The sequence below is a fragment of the Cherax quadricarinatus genome, chromosome 44 (assembly GCF_038502225.1).
Source record: "Cherax quadricarinatus isolate ZL_2023a chromosome 44, ASM3850222v1, whole genome shotgun sequence".
Classification (NCBI taxonomy): domain Eukaryota; kingdom Metazoa; phylum Arthropoda; class Malacostraca; order Decapoda; family Parastacidae; genus Cherax; species Cherax quadricarinatus.
This window is the reverse complement of record NC_091335.1, coordinates 13,782,556-13,801,354: the sequence shown is the minus strand read 5'-3', so window position 1 is coordinate 13,801,354 and position 18,799 is coordinate 13,782,556. Positions and strand designations below refer to the sequence as shown.

Genomic DNA, 18,799 nt, shown 5'->3' with positions numbered 1-18,799 from the left:
CCCCCCCACTACTCATCTTTGCACTAGCCCACCTTTCTGCCAATAGTCGCTTATATCTCACCCGAACTTCCTCCTCCCTTAGTTTATACACTTTTACTTCCCTCCTACTTGTTGTTGCCACCTTCCTCTTGTCCCATCTACCTTTTACTCTAACTGTAGCTACAACTAAATAATGATCCGATATATCAGTTGTCCCTCTATAAACATGTACATCCTGGAGCCTACCCATTAACCTTTTATCCACAAATACATAATCTAACAAACTACTTTCATTACATGCTACATCATACCTTGTATATTTATCTATCCTCTTTTTCATAAAATATGTATTACTTATTACCAAATCTCTTTCTACACATAGCTCAATTAAAGGCTCCCCATTTACATTTACCCCTGGCACCCCAGATTTACCTACTTCTCCCACCACAACATTTTTACCCACTTTAGCATTGAAATTCCCATCCACAAGTACTCTCACACTTGGTTCAAAACTCCCCACGCATTCACTCAACATTTCCCAAAATCTCTCTCTCTCCTCTACACTTCTCTCTTCTCCAGGTGCTTATATGCTTACTATAACCCACTTTTCACATCCAACCTTTATTTTACTCCACATAATCCTTGAATTAATACATTTACAGTCCCTCTTTTCCTGCCATATCTTATCATTGAACATTATTGCTACTCCTTTAGCTTTAACTCTGTTTGAAACCCCTGACCTAATCCCATTTATTCCTCTCCACTGAAACTCTCCCACCCCCTTCAGCTTTGTTTCACTTAAAGCCAAGACATCCAGCTTCTTCTCATTCATAACATCCAGAATCATCTCTCTCTTTTCATTTGCACAACATCCATGCACATTCAGACTTCCCACTTTGACAATTTTCTTCTTCTTATTCTTTTTAGTAATCTTTACAGGAAAAGGGGTTACTACCCCATTTGTGCTAAATTGTTATCTGTTTACAATAATGTTTTTACCACTGAACATATCGTTGCTTAGTTTATCTTAAGTTAATTTTAAGCCTGCCCATAATGCTCTGCGTACAAGGGGCTTTGGCATGTTGCACTGTAATAACTGTATTCCTTTGTACTTCACTGTATCATGTTCAAATTAATAAATAAATAAATGAATAAATAAATGATCCCCAGAGAGGGCTTTGATACCTAAAGTCCTTATGGAGGGGGATTCCCCTTTCAAACAATAACCCCAACTCCCTCTCCCCTCCTCGCCGCCTTCAATATGCCAACAAGAGTCTTCAATAAAGGTATGTATGTAATGCTCATTTATCATTAAAATTAGTCATTTATATTTATTCCTCATTGTTTTCTGTATGTAAAATTAGTTATTCTTTAATTTTTTTTTTCAGCAAACTGGTCATATCCCACCGAGGTAGGGTGGCCCAAAAAGAAAAATGAAAGTTTCTCTTTTAAAATTTAGTAATTTATACAGGAGAAGGGGTTACTAGCCCCTTGCTCCTGGCATTTTGGTCACCTCTTACAACATGCATGGCTTATAGAGGAAGAATTTTGTTCCACTTCCCCATGGAGATAGGAAATAAAAAAGAACAAGAACTAGAAAGAAAATAGAAGAAAACCCAGAGGGGTGTGTATATATATGCTTGTACATGTATGTGTAGTGTGACCTAAGTGTAAGTAGAAGTAGCAAGACGTACCTGTAATCTTGCATATTTATGAGACAGACAAAATCACCAGCAATCCTACCATCCTGTAAAACAATTACAGACTTTCATTTTACACTCACTTGGTAGGATGGTAATGCCTCCCTGGGCGGTTGCTGTCTACCAACCTACTACCTACTTTAAAAATTATAATTTTTTTTTATTAACACATCGGCCGATTCCCACCAAGGTAGGGTGGCCCGAAAAAGAAAAACTTTTGTCATCATTCAGTCCATCATACTTTTTGGTTTTAGACCGACTTTCTGGAATGGATTAAGTATGAAAACCGGAGGTCCACTGTATATGTTTTTAAAAACTTCATAAAAATGTTATGTTGAGAATTAGAATAATGTGTGCATTATAACATTCTAAAACCTGTATTTGTAACACAAGCCAACACACCAAGCACAATAAGAACTGTATACAGTGGAACCTGTATACAGTTCAACTGTATACAGTGGAACCTCCACTAATGAGCGCATCCACGTGCTAGTTTTTCCAGATACGAGCAGCCGCTCGGTCGATTTTTTGCTTCCATACGCGAGAGAAATTTATAGATGCAAGCGGGCCTTAAGGGTGAGGGGCTGGTGAGGGGCTCTTGCTCGAGCTAAATAATTGGATCTCATATCTTGGACTGTCTTATTGAAACTTGAGCAATGTATGATGGAAAGATGCTTCTTAAAGTACACCAAAAGTGAAAGAAATCTGACTGTAAATAACGGAGTTCACCTGTCAGCCATTAGCCGGCCCTTAGCGGTATATTTTCTTGGGGTTTTCATGGTTGTATTCATGTGTTTTTGGTCTCATTTGATAGAATGGAAGATATATTACAGAAATAGATATGATCTTGATTGCTTTCACAACAAAAAGTACCTTGAAATTGAGCTCAAAGTAGTGGAAATGTTTGATTTTTTCCGATGTTCAAGAGTAAACAGATGACATCACCATCCAGTACCTGTCCTAGTGGCCACTCCAATACATAGTCATGAATGGGTGACGTTATTTATACAATTATTACAATAATGCAGTAATCTGTATAACAGTAAATCTTCTATTTTTTGTGTGAATAAAAATTCTAAATGATAAACAAGAGTATTATTACAAGAATACGTATACACGACTACTACTACTACTACTACTACTACTACTAATAATAATAATATGTATAATATAATTATACGTAATAATCTTTCTTCTTTCAACACACCGGCCATACCCCACCGAGGCAAGGTGGCCCAAAAAGAAAAACAAAAGTTTCTCTTTTTAACCCCTTGACTGTTGCAACCCCCAGTCCTGAGGTGTCTCCTGATGTCGCAAAATTTAAAATTTTTTTTTTTTTTTCTTATGAAATGATAGAGAATCTTTTCCGTATTGTATTGACACCAAAAAAAATGAAATTTGATGGAAAACTGACGGAATTACGCTCTCACGAAGTTAGCAACCTCGGCTATATTTACAAATCGGCGATTTCGCCCACTTTGAGCCCTATTTTCGGCTAATTCCATTGTTCCAGTTGACCAAACTCATAGCTATTTCTTTAGAACTCCGTTTTTTCTATCAATTGAATACAAGAAACTGCCCATTTACTGATTTCAACTGCCCAATAACGTGGTCAGAAATTTGCAATTTGGCCAATTTCGCAAAAATTAAAAAATATGACAATTTCAAAATAAGGTCCAGAATGAACAATGCAGACATTCCCAGCTCTAAAATACCATTTTCTGTGTTCATCAGTCATGTCTCCAGGCCCCTCTGATATTACTCTTTCTTTTTATTTTTTATTTTTTTTCAAACAAAAAATAGAAGATTTACTGTTATGCAGACTACTGCAATACTGTAATAATTGTACAGATAATGTCAACTCATTCATGACTGCATATTAGAATGGCTAGTTGGATATGTATTGGACAATGACATCATTTGTTTACTTTCAAACATCAGCAAAAATCAAACATTTCCCCTACTTTCAACTCCATTTCCAGGTTCTTTTTATAGTAAAACCAATCAAAATCACCTCTACTTCTATAATATGTTTTCCATTCTATCAAATGAGACCAAGAAAGCGAGAATACAACCATAAATACTATACGAAAATAGACCACAAAGCCGGCATTTTAATTAAAAAAAACGGTCGGAGTTTTTTTTTTTATTATGTACTGCGTGCTCCAGGATTTTTTTTATATGGTGCACACTGACCATACAGACCCATTCTCTCACATGTGGGCCTACCAGCTTTCTCCTTCTTGATTTGAAGCCGCTAGAATTTGTGAGTATATATACGTCAAATACGGTACCTCGTAAGACGTATATATATGGCCGCGACAGTCAAAGGGTTAAGAGTATAGCATTAAGAGTGTAGCAATTAAACGATTGAGTAATAGAAAAAGGACGATCTAATGGAGTTTGCCTTACAAACACTCCGTTTTCTGTTATAATAAAAGCAGGGGAAGGTATGAGGTCAGCAGGAGGAATGGCCACCATGGTGGCCCCAAAAACAATGGCAGCCACTAACACTACTCGCATACGTAATACGTATTTCGTTCATTCTAGTGTATACATCATGTTTCTATGTTATTAATATTGTTTATTATGCCATAATAGATGAATTGTGATAGATAAATAAGCCATAGAGTTGATATTAGGAAAATTATTGAAGTATTTTATGGTGCCTGGAATTTCACTGGAACGAATTAATTGTATTTCAATGAATTTAAATGAGGAAAATTGACTGCAAACGAGCAAATCCAGATGCGAGCAAGGTCATGGAATGGATTAAACTCGTTAGTGGAGATTCCACTGTATTCCAGAAAGGCAGTGCACAGTACTTCTTTTAAATAGGGTGGTAGGGGATTGGAATGGGCTGCACGAGGAAGTACAATATTGTGTTCTTTAACCCTTTCATGGTCCGTCCCGTAGATCTACGGCTTTGCGTTCAGGGTCCAAACCGTAGATCTACGCCATGAGCTCAGCTCACTCTGATAAACTGTGTGGTACATTTGGGCCTAGATAAGAGAGAATACATCTATGTGGTATGTGTGCACCACATAAAACAAATCCTGCAGCACACTGTGTATAATGAGAGAGAAAAAACTGAGACCATGATTTTCGATTAAAACAGCAACTTTGCAGTGTTTTTTCATATGTTTTTTATAGTTGTATTTGCGATTTCTTGGTCTCATTTGATAGAATGGAAGACATATTACAAAAATAGAGATAATTTTGATTGGTTTTAGCACAAGAAATGGCTTGAAACTGAGCTGAAAGTAGCGGAAATGTTAAATTTTTGCAGATGTTCAAGAGTAAACAAACGACCTCACACGTCTAATACACACCAGCTGGTGGGTCTAATATACATTCACAAATGTGGTGATGATATTTATACAATTATTACAATATTGCATAACGGTAAATCTATTTTTTGGTGTGAATAAAAATTCATTATGTGAATAAAAAATCAAAATGGAATTTATTTGTAAAGCCTCAAAACGTAACTAATGAACAGAGGAAATGTTAGTTTAGTGCCAGGAATATCTACATTGTTTATTCTGGACCCTATTTTGAAATTGGAATATTTTGAACTTTGTGTTAAATTGGCCAAATTACCAATTTCCGATCACTTTATTTTGTAGTTGAAACAGTTGACCTGGCGATTTCTTGTACTCAATCGATAGAATAGAAGTAATACTAGTGAAATCGCTAAGAATTTGGTCGACTGGAATAATGTAATTGGCCTAAAATGTGAGTCAAAATCTGCAAAATCGCCGATTCGTAAATATCGCTAACACATCAAAATTCACGAGAGCATAATTTCATAAATTTTCCATCAAATTTTATACTTTTTGTTTTATTACCTTCACAAAAAGATTCTCTACCATTTCATAAGAAAAAATAATTTTTTTTTTTTTTTTTAAATTCTTGGACACTGGGGCACCACTTCAGGTTTTGGCCTTGGACCCTGAAGGGGTTAACCACTGGAAAGTTAACTCTCATAGATAAATTAATTAAAGAATAGACACCACATGCATTTAGTATTTGCAATATTCTGGTAACTAAAAATATTGTTGAAGTAATTATGAATAAATAATTGCACACACCTGTACATGCCCAAAAACATACCCGTTTAAATATTTCTACCAATTTTTTAATTAATATGTCTTGAAGAGTCTGTCTTTTTTCAGAATTTAAAGAAGAAGCAACTGTTGAAAGGCATAAATCTAGTCACTCCCAATGAAGCTACAGAGGCAGACCTTAGACTGGTTCACTCAGCTTCTTATCTAAGAAGTCTTAAGGTAAGGAATTTCATTCCTCTCAATTGAAAGAGACATTATAGAGGTATTAATTATATGAAGGGATTCAGGGAAACCGGCAGGCCGGACTTGAGTCCTGGAGATGGGAAGTACAGTGCCTGCACTCTGAAGGAGGGGTGTTAATGTTGCAGTTTAAAAACTGTAGTGTAAAGCACCCTTCTGGCAAGACAGTGATGGAGTGAATGATGGTGAAAGTTTTTCTTTTTCGGGCTACCCTGCCTTGGTGTGAATCGGCCAGTGTGTTAATAAAAAAAAATAATTGTAATATTTAGCCCTTTGGGGGTTTCGGCCGCACTAGTACGGCTTACGACCCAGGGTTTTTGACGTACTAGTACGCCTAAATTCTAGCACCCTCAAATCTAGTGAGAGAAAGCTGGTAGGCCTACATATGAAAGAATGGGTCTATGTGGTCAGTGTGCGCAGTATAAAAAAAATCCTGCAGCACACAGTGCGTAATGAGAAAAAAAAAACTTCGACCATGGTTTTGGAATAAAACAGCGAATTTGCACTGTATTTTCGTATGGTATTTATTGTTGTATTCTAGTTTTCTTGGTCTCATTTTATAGAATGGAAGACATATTACAGAAATTGAGATAATTTTGACTGGTTTTACAATGAAAAGTACCTTGAAATTGAGTGCAAAGTAGCAGAAATGTTCGATTTTTATCAAAGTTCAAAAGTAAACAAATCATGCCAAGCGTCCAATACACGTCAACTGGTGAGTCTGATATTCTTTCACAAGTGCGCTGATATTATTTATACCATTTCTACACTAATGCAGTAGTCTGCATAACAGTAAATCTTCTATTTATTGTAAGAATAAAAATTCAAAGTGGAAAGCCAAAGAAATATAAGAGGGGCCTGGGGATGTGACTAACGAACAGAGAACTTGTTATTTTAGTGCCAGGAATGTCTTTCTTGTTTATTCTGGACCCTATTCGGAAATTGGCATCTTTTGAAATTTGTGTGAAATTGGCAAAATTGCTAAATTCTGACCACTTTATTGGATAGTTGAAATTGGTAAATGGGTGGTTTCTTGTACTCATTCGATAGAAAAAACGGAGTTCTAGCAAAATAGTTGTGATTTCTGTCGAATAATACATTGGAATTGGCCGAAAATAGGGCTCAAAATGGGCAAAATCGCCGCTGCGTAAACATCGTCGAGACTGCTAACTTCGCGAGAGCATAATTCCATAAGTTTTCCATCAAATTTCATACTTTTGGTGTCATTATGATCGGGAAAAGATTCTCTATCTTTTCATAAGAAAAAATATTTTTTTTTTTTTTTAAATTTGGCTGACCCTGAGAACAAGTCTCGGAGAGGGCCTGTTGACCCTCAAAGGGTTAATACTATATTTTATTAACCCTTTCAGGGTCCGTGCCATAGATCTATGGCTTTGAGATGAGGGTCCAAACCATAGAACTATGCCATGAACTCAGCTCACTCTGATAAGATGTGAGCGGTAAATTTGGGCCTGGATATGAGAGAATACATCTATGTGGTATGTGTGCACCACATATAACAAATCCTGCAGCACACAGTGCATAATGAGGAAAAAACTGAGACCGTAATTTTCGATTAAAACAATGACTTTGCAGTGTTTTTTCATATGTTTTTTATAGTTGTATTTGCAATTTCTTGGTCTCATTTGATAGAATGAAAGATATATTACAGAAATTGAGATGATTTTGATTGGTTTTAGTACTGGAAATGGTTGAAACTGAGCTCAAAGTAGAGGAAATGTTAAATTTTTGCCGATGTTCAAGAGTAAACAAATGACCTCACACGTCTAATACACACCAGCTGGTGGGTCTAATATACGTTCACAAATGTGATGATATTATTTATACAATTATTACAATATTGCATGACAGTAAATCTTCTATTTTTTAGTTTGAATAAAAATTCATTATGTGAATAAAAAATCAAAATGGAATTCATTTGTAAAGCCTCAAAATGTAACTAATGAACAGAGGAAATGTTAGTTTAATGCCAGGAATGCCTGCATTGTTTATTCTGGACACTATTTTGAAATTGGAATACTTGGAACTTTGCGTTAAATTGGCCAAATTACCATTTTCCGATCACTTTATTTTGTAGTTGAAACAGTTGGCATGGCGATTTCTTGTGCTCAATTGATAGAATAGAAGTAATACTAGTGAAATAGCTAAGAATTTGGTCTACTGGAATAATGTAATTGGCCTAAAATGAGAGTCAAATTTGGCAAAATTGCCAGTGCATAAATATCGCTGACACATCAAAATTCGTGAGAGCATAATTTCGTCAGTTTTCCATCAAATTTTGTACTTTTTACTTTTTGTTTTATTACCTTCAGAAAAAGATTCTCTACCATTTCATAAGAAAAAATAACTTTTTTTTTAAATTCTTGAACCCTGGTGCACACTTTGAAATTTGGCCTCTGGACCCTGAAAGGGTTAAAAATATGCTGCAGCTTTTTAGTTTGCAGAAGCTTTTAACAGTTTGATTATTATACATTGAAGCAGCACTTAATGAAAAAACTTAAACTTATTATATCTACTCCTTAAATCTACATGTGTTTTCTAGTCTTGGTTAAACTTGGTTACCCAGAAAGTTTTTAGCTATAGCTACTTTCCTGTACTTTCTTGTATGATTGTTATTTTGTTAGGAGAGGAGGGAGGGGTTAATGAGGTAGGAGTTATCAGGGGCAGGGAATACCTCTCCAGATAACCAAATACTGTACATCTATTTCTAACATAGATTTCAAGCTGGCTGAAACTGTCTTAATAAAGTCACTGTTTCTGTTTTTCAGTGGAGTATCAATGTAGCTAAAATAACTGAAGTTGCACCAGCAGCACTTTTACCCAATATGGTTCTACAAAAGAGAGTCCTGAAGCCATTCAGGTAGGTTGAGTCATATTGCAAAACAATATAAAATGTAAAAGAATGCAGTCAGCTGTGCAAATTCACAAATTTGATGGGAGTTATGTTCCTAGAGGTCCCACAAAACTAAAAGCCCTGCCTTGGTGGGAGACGGCCAATGTGTTGAAGAAAGAAAAGTGTGCAAAATAAATTTTGTTTCAGATTTAGGTTTATTTTGTGCTCTTAGATAATACAGTGGACCCCCGCATAACGATCACCTCCAAATGCGACCAATTATGTAAGTGTATTTATGTAAGTGCGTTTGTACGCGTATGTTTGGGGGTCTGAAATGGACTAATCTACTTCACAATATTCCTTATGGGAACAAATTCGGTCACTACTGGCACCTGAACATACTTCTGGAGTGAAAAACTATCGTTAACCGGGGGTCCACTGTATATGTCTGTAATATGTCACTTTAATTTGGTTAAAATTGACATTCGTAAGAAATAATGACCAGAAGGAAAAGAGACTTAAGCATGGGAAAGTTAAGGAGCCAAAATAGTTGGATAATTGAATCCATTAGCAGGTTACTTATCAGAATAAGAGTTGAATAATTGAAATCTGTGAATAAGAAAACCCATGAAACTATAAGGGAGTGTAGTATGTAAATGTGTGTGTAATGAATGCACAGGAATAGCGTATAGTCATACTGATTTGAAAATATTAACAATGGCATGCCATAATTTTAATTTATCACAGATCATAGATCTACAGCAATCCTAGATAGGCCACTTACTGTTTCAACCCATATCTGTAAGAAATCTGGTTTTACAGCATTGATGACAAGGCAAATTAACAGGAGCATTTTCTTTACCTTGCATTATCATGTATTTTGCTATTTTTACACTTACTTATATAAATTTACTCCCATCTGAAAAAAAAAGCTTACTTTCATAAACTAAGCATATACCATACAGCAGTATATTTTGGTTGACAATTAGTTAATCACTATATTCTGTTAGCTTCATGCATATTTAACGTAAGCTTAATGCACTTGTATTCTATTTACAGTGGTACCTTGACTTATAAGTGCCCCAATTTACGAGTTTTCCGAGTTATGAGCTGTCACTTGGTCGATTTTTTGCTTTGAGTTGCGAACCAAAATCCGAGTTACGTGTGAGCTTCAGATACGCCGCCACTCGCAGGAGATACTGAGGAAATATCAAAAACCTCGATAATAACCAATGTGCCACGTCCTCTCAATTTTGATACCACTGGTAGTGTCATCCTACCAGAATGTTCTATAACATATGCTGTAACTAAAGAGAAACAATTCTGGAACATGTGTAATACATGTTCAGCAGGCTGGCTGGTTGGGTGGCCAGCTGGCTGGCTGGCTGATTTGCTTTGGCTGTCTCTATCTCCTTTTGTCTGTCTGTATCTATCTATGTCTATCTGTGTGTCTATCTCTGTCTGTCTCTGTCTATCTGTCTCTATCTCACAGGTACACATAAATACAGTTATAATGTAAATTACCTAGGATAACCCAGAAAATCCAGACACAGTGCTATACTATGCTTATAGATATAAGGCATAATAAGCATGACTAGCAAGTAATACACATTTTCACTTGTTCAGGAATCAGAGGTGATGACTCTGCATCATGTGTAATACCTATTGGTTCATGAGCGGCTCTCTCTCTGTGACAGAGAGACAAGTAGAGAGACAAGAAGACAGAAGGACAGATAAGCAGAGACTGATATATACAGACAGAGCTAGACAGACAGACAGATAGACAAATAGATAGAAACAAGCAGATAGACAGAAACAAACAGATAAACAGACATGTTTATGTGTAACAGTGAACAATAAAGCCAAGGCAGTGCACAATCATCAGATGTCACCATTGCTGCACTGTCAGCAGTGGAGCGACACTCATCTTACACAGTGCTTCAAGGAGTTTCATATATACTCCAACATTTCTAAAACATTACTTGGACCTGGCAAAAAAGGCAAAAATCATTTCTTATTTATAAATACATTTTTCTTATTTAAAAATCTGTAACAAAAATTTTTTTTTTTTTTTTGGGGGGGCTGGAACGGATTAATGGCATTGTAATTAATTTCAATGAGGAAAATTGATTTGATATAAGAGTAAATTGAATTATGAGCTGGGTCACGGAACGAATTAAACTCGTAAGTCAAGGTACTACTGTATAATATTAAATGAATTTGAAATATTCTTCACATTTTTGTATTGTCAACTTAAATGCTTTCTCATTAATATTAAAATAATAATTTGTAAAGTTTCAGCTTTATTTATTATTTCTTGTAAGCCAAAACTCACTCAGTTTAGCCATTAATGAAAAAGTGTTATTTAGAAAATTCTGTTTTATTTTTTTAACTCCTCAGGTATCAAACTGGAGGGAGTGTTTTGGCTGGAAAACTGGCTGTTGAGCGTGGCTGGTCAATTAATGTTGGAGGAGGATTTCACCATTGCTGGGGAAATAAAGGTGGCGGGTTTTGTGCATACGCTGACATTACCCTCACAGTGCATTTCATCCTCAACCACTATTCCAACATTGAGAGAGTTATGATCATCGATCTAGATGCACATCAGGTAATAAGAAAATTTCAGAATGGTTCAAGGTTTCTTATACAGTACCAGAATATGTTTTAGAGAGAAAAATGTTTACTGTAATGAATATTGCCTCTCTTGTCCTCCTTTCTCCCACATTTTTATGTAGTGTTGAGGTACGTTGAGGTATATGTGGAGACAAAAAACATTATCATTGGAGGCAAAGAAGTGAATACATGAAAGTATAATGGCACCAACATACTTATATGGATGTGAAGCTTGGGTTGTAAATGCTGCAGCGAGGAGGCGGTTGGAGGCAATGGAGATGTCCTGTCTAAGGGCAATGTGTGGTGTAAATATTATGCAGAGAATTCGAAGTGTGGAAATTAGGAGAAGGTGTGGAGTTAATAAAAGTATTAGTCAGAGGGCTGAAGAGAGGTTGTTGAGGTGGTTTGGTTATTTAGAGAGAATGGATCAAAGTAGAATGACATGGAGAGCATATAAATCTGTAGGGGAAGGAAGGCGGGGTAGGGGTCGTCCTCGAAAAGGTTGGAGGGAGGGGGTAAAGGTTTCATGGGCAAGGCGCTTGAACTTCCAGCAAGCGTGCATGAGCGTATTAGATAGGAGTGAATGGAGACGAATGGTTTTTGGGATCTGATGAGCTGTTGGAGTGTGAGCAGGGTAATATTTAGTGAAGGGATTCAGGGAAACCGTTATTTTTATATAGCTGGACTTGAGTCCTGGAAATGGGAAGTACAATGCCTGCACTTTAAAGGAGGGGTTTGGGATATTGACAGTTTGTAGGGATATGTTATGTATCTTTATACGTATATGCTTCTAAACTGTTGTATTCTGAGCACCTCTGCAAAAACAGTGATTATGTGTGAGGGGGAAGTGTTGAGTGATGAAAGTATTTTCATTTAGGGGATTTTCTTTCTTTTTGGGTCACCCTGCCTTGGTGGGAGACAGCTGACTTGTTGAAAAAAAAAAAAAAATTTCATTCGAAGTTGTGCTGGGTGATATGCCCTATACAGTACATTACTCTATTTTTAAGCTCTGCACTAGCTTTGAATGTTTAGTGGTTTGGGTAATGGCTAACTGCTATACCTCGTTAATTTTTATTTTTTTAACCATCATCTCGTGTCAACAGGGTAATGGCCACGAGCGGGACTTCATGGGACGTAAGGATATCTACATCCTTGATATGTATAACAAGTATATATATCCTAATGACACATATGCAAAAAAAGCAATTAGCCGTAAGATTGAACTTTTTGCATACACCGAAGATGAGGACTATCTTGAAAGAGTTACTACGTAAGTTATTATGTATTTGTATATCGGTCATATCCCGTCTAGTTTTAGAGTATCTAGTCTGTGCCTTTATTCCACTTTTTTTTTTTATCAGGGGAGTGCTAAACCCCATAGAGGTCATATAGTGCCTGTGCAAGTGAATGCTGTCTATATCTGCACAAGTGACTGCTGTCTGTATCTCTTTACAAGTGACTACTGTCTGTATATCTGTCTGTTCAAAATGCCCCGGCATGTTAGTGGCTTTCTTTGTACTTAACAAATCAAAATTATAATTACACATTGTAACCTTTGCAAAGAAATAAAATCTTTATCAAGTGACTGCTGTCTGTATCTCTGTGCAAGTGACTGTGGTCTGTATCTCTGTGCAAGTGACTGCTTTCTATACCTCTGTGGAAGTAACTACTGTCTATATCTCTGTGCCAGTGACTGCTGTATACAAAATTTTACAGCAAGTGATTTCAAGTTTTCCTTCAAAAAACCTGTAAGTGGAGGGGTGAAGTGTTTAGGTAAGGTTCTAATTGAGGATTCTTTGTAGTAAGAAGGCAAATGGCTGGCAGTGACTTAAGGAATATGGACACAAATGCACTCACTTAAAATGCCTTTACTAACCCTTAAACTGTCCAAACATAGATGTACGTTCACATGCGTAGTGCTCCAAAAGTAGATCTATGTTTTTTACACATTTTCTATAAAAAAAAACGTAGATCAAAGTTTTTTTTATGCTTTCAAATGTAAAAAAAAAAAACTAAGTTTTTTTACATATTTTCAGATGTTGATAGATCTACGTTTGGACAGTTTAAGGTTTAAAGACATTTCGGACCTTGGATGTATTTGAAATGATCAGAGTCCAAGGGCTGAAAAGTCAATAAAGTGTCCAATGTGCCATGTCCCTTTCCCTGAGGATACTCTCTTAAAGAATATCTTGGAGAGAATGCACAAAATTTTTTAATTTAAGCGAAGTTGCTGGGTTAAAAACTTAAGTTTAATGTGTATTTTTTTTAACTTTAATAGTAAATAATTTATTGTAACTAGAAGGAAATATGTTACATGGCAAAAATGTAATTTGGAAAATAATGCATATATGAGGCTTTGCACAGTAGAAAAGAATGAGTGATAAATTCAAAAGACTGAGAAAAATGCAGGCTGAGAGAGATCAGAGTAATGAAGCTCTCATTATCATTACTTTTTATGGGGCTCTGAGCCTAATTTACAGATGCAGAATAGAATATGTAAACATTCCTAATAAGAGATGGAACAGTAAGGAAACAATTTGTTCAATAACCCAGATTTTGGCCATGGTAGTACTTATTTATTTCTGCTGCACAACACCTTATATATTGTTTTACCATACTGTGTTAGAACAGAAGAATACATACACCAGATCTTCAATTACAGGCATGTAGAAGGAGCCCTCAATGAGTTTAATCCCCAAGTGGTGATTTACAATGCTGGAACTGACATAATGGAGGGTGACTGTTTAGGTCTCCTCTCTGTTTCCAAACAGGTATGTGGCAATTTTATTTTATTTTTTCAACATATACAGCTAAGAGTCATCCCTGTATGCCTATTCTAATGGTATTTAATATCCATAATTTGTTCTTCTTTAGCTATTCCATCCTAGTTTCATTAAAGTCTTTCCACAGAGAAGTAGGTAACATAGTTCTGCTTTTCCACTGTTTTTACCTTGAATACCAGAATAGTGTGACAGCGTTCTTTATTGTGATAGTTCCCATGGCATTACTTTTCATGTGTCACTCGCAGAATTAATGAAACACCATTACTGGTGGGTTTCATCACTGTTATTTCCCAAGAAACATTTTTCTCTGAAGATTGAACTATTCTTTACATAGTTTTCAAGTAAATGAGTAACAAATAATATTTATGGTTATTGAAGTATGTATATAAACATTAAGTATAAAATTTAAGAAATAAATGATGTACATTCCCTTTCAAATGAGAAATATATTTAGTTGATTTATCACTGTATTTCCAGGGTATTATTGAAAGGGATGAAATAGTATTTCAAAAGGTACGACAGCGAAGTATCCCAATTGTCATGTTAACCAGTGGAGGCTACCAGCGTGTGACAGCAGCTGTTATTGCAGACTCAATAGCCAACCTCAACAAGAAGTCACTAATTGATATGTCATCTCACTAGTGCCCTCATTCAGGAAGTGTACTGCAGGCTCTACTCTATTCACTTAATATGCTTTTTATTATTGGTATGTACAGCATTTTAAATTTTTGTAATATGTTTTACCAGGAATGTGGATAAAAAATTTTAGCATTTAAAAGTATTGAATGCACAGCTTTGAAGTGATATGAACATTATATAGATATAATATTACAGTATAAGAGCTCTATCACCCTGCTCTTTACTGAATTTTGCTTCATACTTAATAACACTCATATTTTAGGATTTACTTTATATATCCAGTATATTGTATGTGTGTTTGGTTTACACAAACAGGATACATATTAGTACTGCTCCTTTCAAAGAATGTGTATAATTATAAATAGTGAAAATTTGCTATAGTGTTTTAAGGGAGTGATTTAGCTCTCACCTCTGCCTTTTTATATGTACATTTTATACAGTGCTGGTATATAAACAGTATTATCAAAATGCAAAATAAATAAAAACACACATACTGTATAATCAAAATGGAAAATGAAAGTGCAAAAAATGCTTTTGCTCTTTTGGAAAAAATAACAAAAATATATATGCATCTCATATATACTGTGCAAACTATACTATACTGTATTACCTATGAGATGTGTATCTGCCTTACCTGTCATTTGAGACAAAATTGTCAGCTGATATTGTGACAAGATGACTTGCTTTTATAGCTGCTGTGGTACAAGACAAAGATGTTAATAGTTGATGTAGGTAAGACAAAATTTAAAACAAGTATTGAATCAAGATGTTGGGTAGCTCAGTGGTAGAGCATTCATCTCACAACTGAAAGGACCCAGATTCAATCCTGGTTGGGGCAAAATATATTTTGCAAGTCTTTTAACACCTGCTGCTTCAACTCATCTAGTGGTAAATAGATACCTAGGAGTTGGTCAGCTTTTGGGCCACATCCTTGAGGATGACCTACCATATATGGGTTCAAGTGGATATAAGCCACATTGCTTGGCATCCTTTATTTATTTTGGGTTTATATCTTTCCAGGATTAATAAACCAACATTTTTTTTTACCATGTAATTTACAGGCTGTTATCCTTCCTCAGGTTATTTCAAAACCCAGTCCTATCTAAGATAGGACTGTTTGTCACTCCTTAGGGCATGACACACAGTAGTCAGTTAACACCTGCTCTAGGTGCCTGTTTATTATTCACCAGTATGTGAACATATGACATCAATATATGTATATGTCTCACCCTACTGGCTTTGATGGGGCTTGAGTTACAGCTTGCCACAGCCATGTTGGTGTGAGATTCATCTAAAAATCTGCATTGTGGTCACAGTGGATCCATGCTGGGATACTAAGACAGAAATATAACAGTACAGATGTATCTAGTTAGATGAATTGTTTAGGCTTGCATGGAACAGTAGTTAACACACTGGCCTGCTGGTTTTAGGACTGGCGTGTCATGGGATCAAATATCACCCTTTCTGCGTGTTGTTTACAATTATGTTATCACAATTTCATGACTCAAGACTTGCAAGTAATGTCTAGTTTTGGTTTGAGAATCTCTTAAAATTATGGTGACTATCTCACTATTACCAGTAGTTGAATTATTCTTTTATTTATTTTTTATTATCACACCGGCCGATTCCCACCAAGGCAGGGTGGCCCGAAAAAGAAAAACTTTCACCATCATTCACTCCATCACTGTCTTGCCAGAAGGGTGCTTTACACTACAGTTTTTAAACTGCAACATTAACACCCCTCCTTCAGAGTGCAGGCACTGTACTTCCCATCTCCAGGACTCAAGTCCGGCCTGCCGGTTTCCCTGAATCCCTTCATAAATGTTACTTTGCTCACACTCCAACAGCACGTCAAGTATTAAAAACCATTTGTCTCCATTCACTCCTATCAAACACGCTCACGCATGCCTGCTGGAAGTCCAAGCCCCTCGCACACAAAACCTCCTTTACCCCCTCCCTCCAACCCTTCCTAGGCCGACCCCTACCCCGCCTTCCTTCCACTACAGACTGATACACTCTTGAAGTCATTCTGTTTCGCTCCATTCTCTCTACATGTCCGAACCACCTCAACAACCCTTCCTCAGCCCTCTGGACAACAGTTTTGGTAATCCCGCACCTCCTCCTAACTTCCAAACTACGAATTCTCTGCATTATATTCACACCACACATTGCCCTCAGACATGACATCTCCACTGCCTCCAGCCATCTCCTCGCTGCAACATTCATCACCCACGCTTCACACCCATATAAGAGCGTTGGTAAAACTATACTCTCATACATTCCCCTCTTTGCCTCCAAGGACAAAGTTCTTTGTCTCCACAGACTCCTAAGTGCACCACTCACTCTTTTTCCCTCATCAATTCTATGATTCACCTCATCTTTCATAGACCCATCCGCTGACACGTCCACTCCCAAATATCTGAATACATTCACCTCCTCCATACTCTCTCCCTCCAATCTGATATTCAATCTTTCATCACCTAATCTTTTTGTTATCCTCATAACCTTACTCTTTCCTGTATTCACCTTTAATTTTCTTCTTTTGCACACCCTACCAAATTCATCCACCAATCTCTGCAACTTCTCTTCAGAATCTCCCAAGAGCACAGTGTCATCAGCAAAGAGCAGCTGTGACAACTCCCACTTTGTGTGTGATTCTTTATCTTTTAACTCCACGCCTCTTGCCAAGACCCTCGCATTTACTTCTCTTACAACCCCATCTATAAATATATTAAACAACCACGGTGACATCACACATCCTTGTCTAAGGCCTACTTTTACTGGGAAAAAATTTCCTTCTTTCCTACATACTCTAACTTGAGCCTCACTATCCTCGTAAAAACTCTTCACTGCTTTCAGTAACCTACCTCCTACACCATACACTTGCAACATCTGCCACATTGCCCCCCTATCCACCCTGTCATATGCCTTTTCCAAATCCATAAATGCCACAAAGACCTCTTTAGCCTTATCTAAATACTGTTCACTTATATGTTTCACTGTAAACACCTGGTCCACACACCCCCTACCTTTCCTAAAGCCTCCTTGTTCATCTGCTATCCTATTCTCCGTCTTACTCTTAATTCTTTCAATTATAACTCTACCATACACTTTACCAGGTACACTCAACAGACTTATCCCCCTATAATTTTTGCACTCTCTTTTATCCCCTTTGCCTTTATACAAAGGAACTATGCATGCTCTCTGCCAATCCCTAGGTACCTTACCCTCTTCCATACATTTATTAAATAATTGCACCAACCACTCCAAAACTATATCCCCACCTGCTTTTAACATTTCTATCTTTATCCCATCAATCCCGGCTGCCTTACCCCCTTTCATTTTGCCTACTGCCTCACGAACTTCCCCCACACTCACAACTGGCTCTTCCTCACTCCTACAAGATGTTATTCCTCCTTGCCCTATACACGAAATCACAGCTTCCCTATCTTCATCAACATTTAACAATTCCTCAAAATATTCCTTCCATCTTCCCAATACCTCTAACTCTCCATTTAATAACTCTCCTCTCCTATTTTTAACTGACAAATCCATTTGTTCTCTAGGCTTTCTTAACTTGTTAATCTCACTCCAAAACTTTTTCTTATTTTCAACAAAATTTGTTGATAACATCTCACCCACTCTCTCATTTGCTCTCTTTTTACATTGCTTCACCACTCTCTTAACTTCTCTCTTTTTCTCCATATACTCTTCCCTCCTTGCATCACTTCTACTTTGTAAAAACTTCTCATATGCTAACTTTTTCTCCCTTACTACTCTCTTTACATCATCATTCCACCAATCGCTCCTCTTCCCTCCTGCACCCACTTTCCTGTAACCACAAACTTCTGCTGAACACTCTAACACTACATTTTTAAACCTACCCCATACCTCTTCGACCCCATTGCCTATGCTCTCATT

The 18,799-nt window shown here is 36.7% G+C and overlaps 1 protein-coding gene across 2 annotated transcripts in view; it reads left to right on the top strand.

Annotated features, from left to right (window-relative positions):
* HDAC11 (Histone deacetylase 11) overlaps positions 1-16,623 on the top strand; it is a 32,558-nt gene extending 15,935 nt beyond the window's left edge. Inside the window, exons 4-9 of one of the 2 annotated variants that reach the window (XM_053789127.2) lie at positions 5,858-5,968; positions 8,779-8,870; positions 11,244-11,451; positions 12,560-12,726; positions 14,119-14,227; positions 14,717-16,623. In XM_053789127.2, the coding sequence (XP_053645102.1) occupies positions 5,858-5,968; positions 8,779-8,870; positions 11,244-11,451; positions 12,560-12,726; positions 14,119-14,227; positions 14,717-14,881 (852 nt within the window). In that variant the 3' untranslated portion in view covers positions 14,882-16,623. The remainder of the gene's footprint in view (positions 1-5,857; positions 5,969-8,778; positions 8,871-11,243; positions 11,452-12,559; positions 12,727-14,118; positions 14,228-14,716) is intronic. The other variant, XM_053789129.2, reaches the window with a different exon arrangement.
* The last annotated feature ends 2,176 nt before the right edge of the window (positions 16,624-18,799 follow it).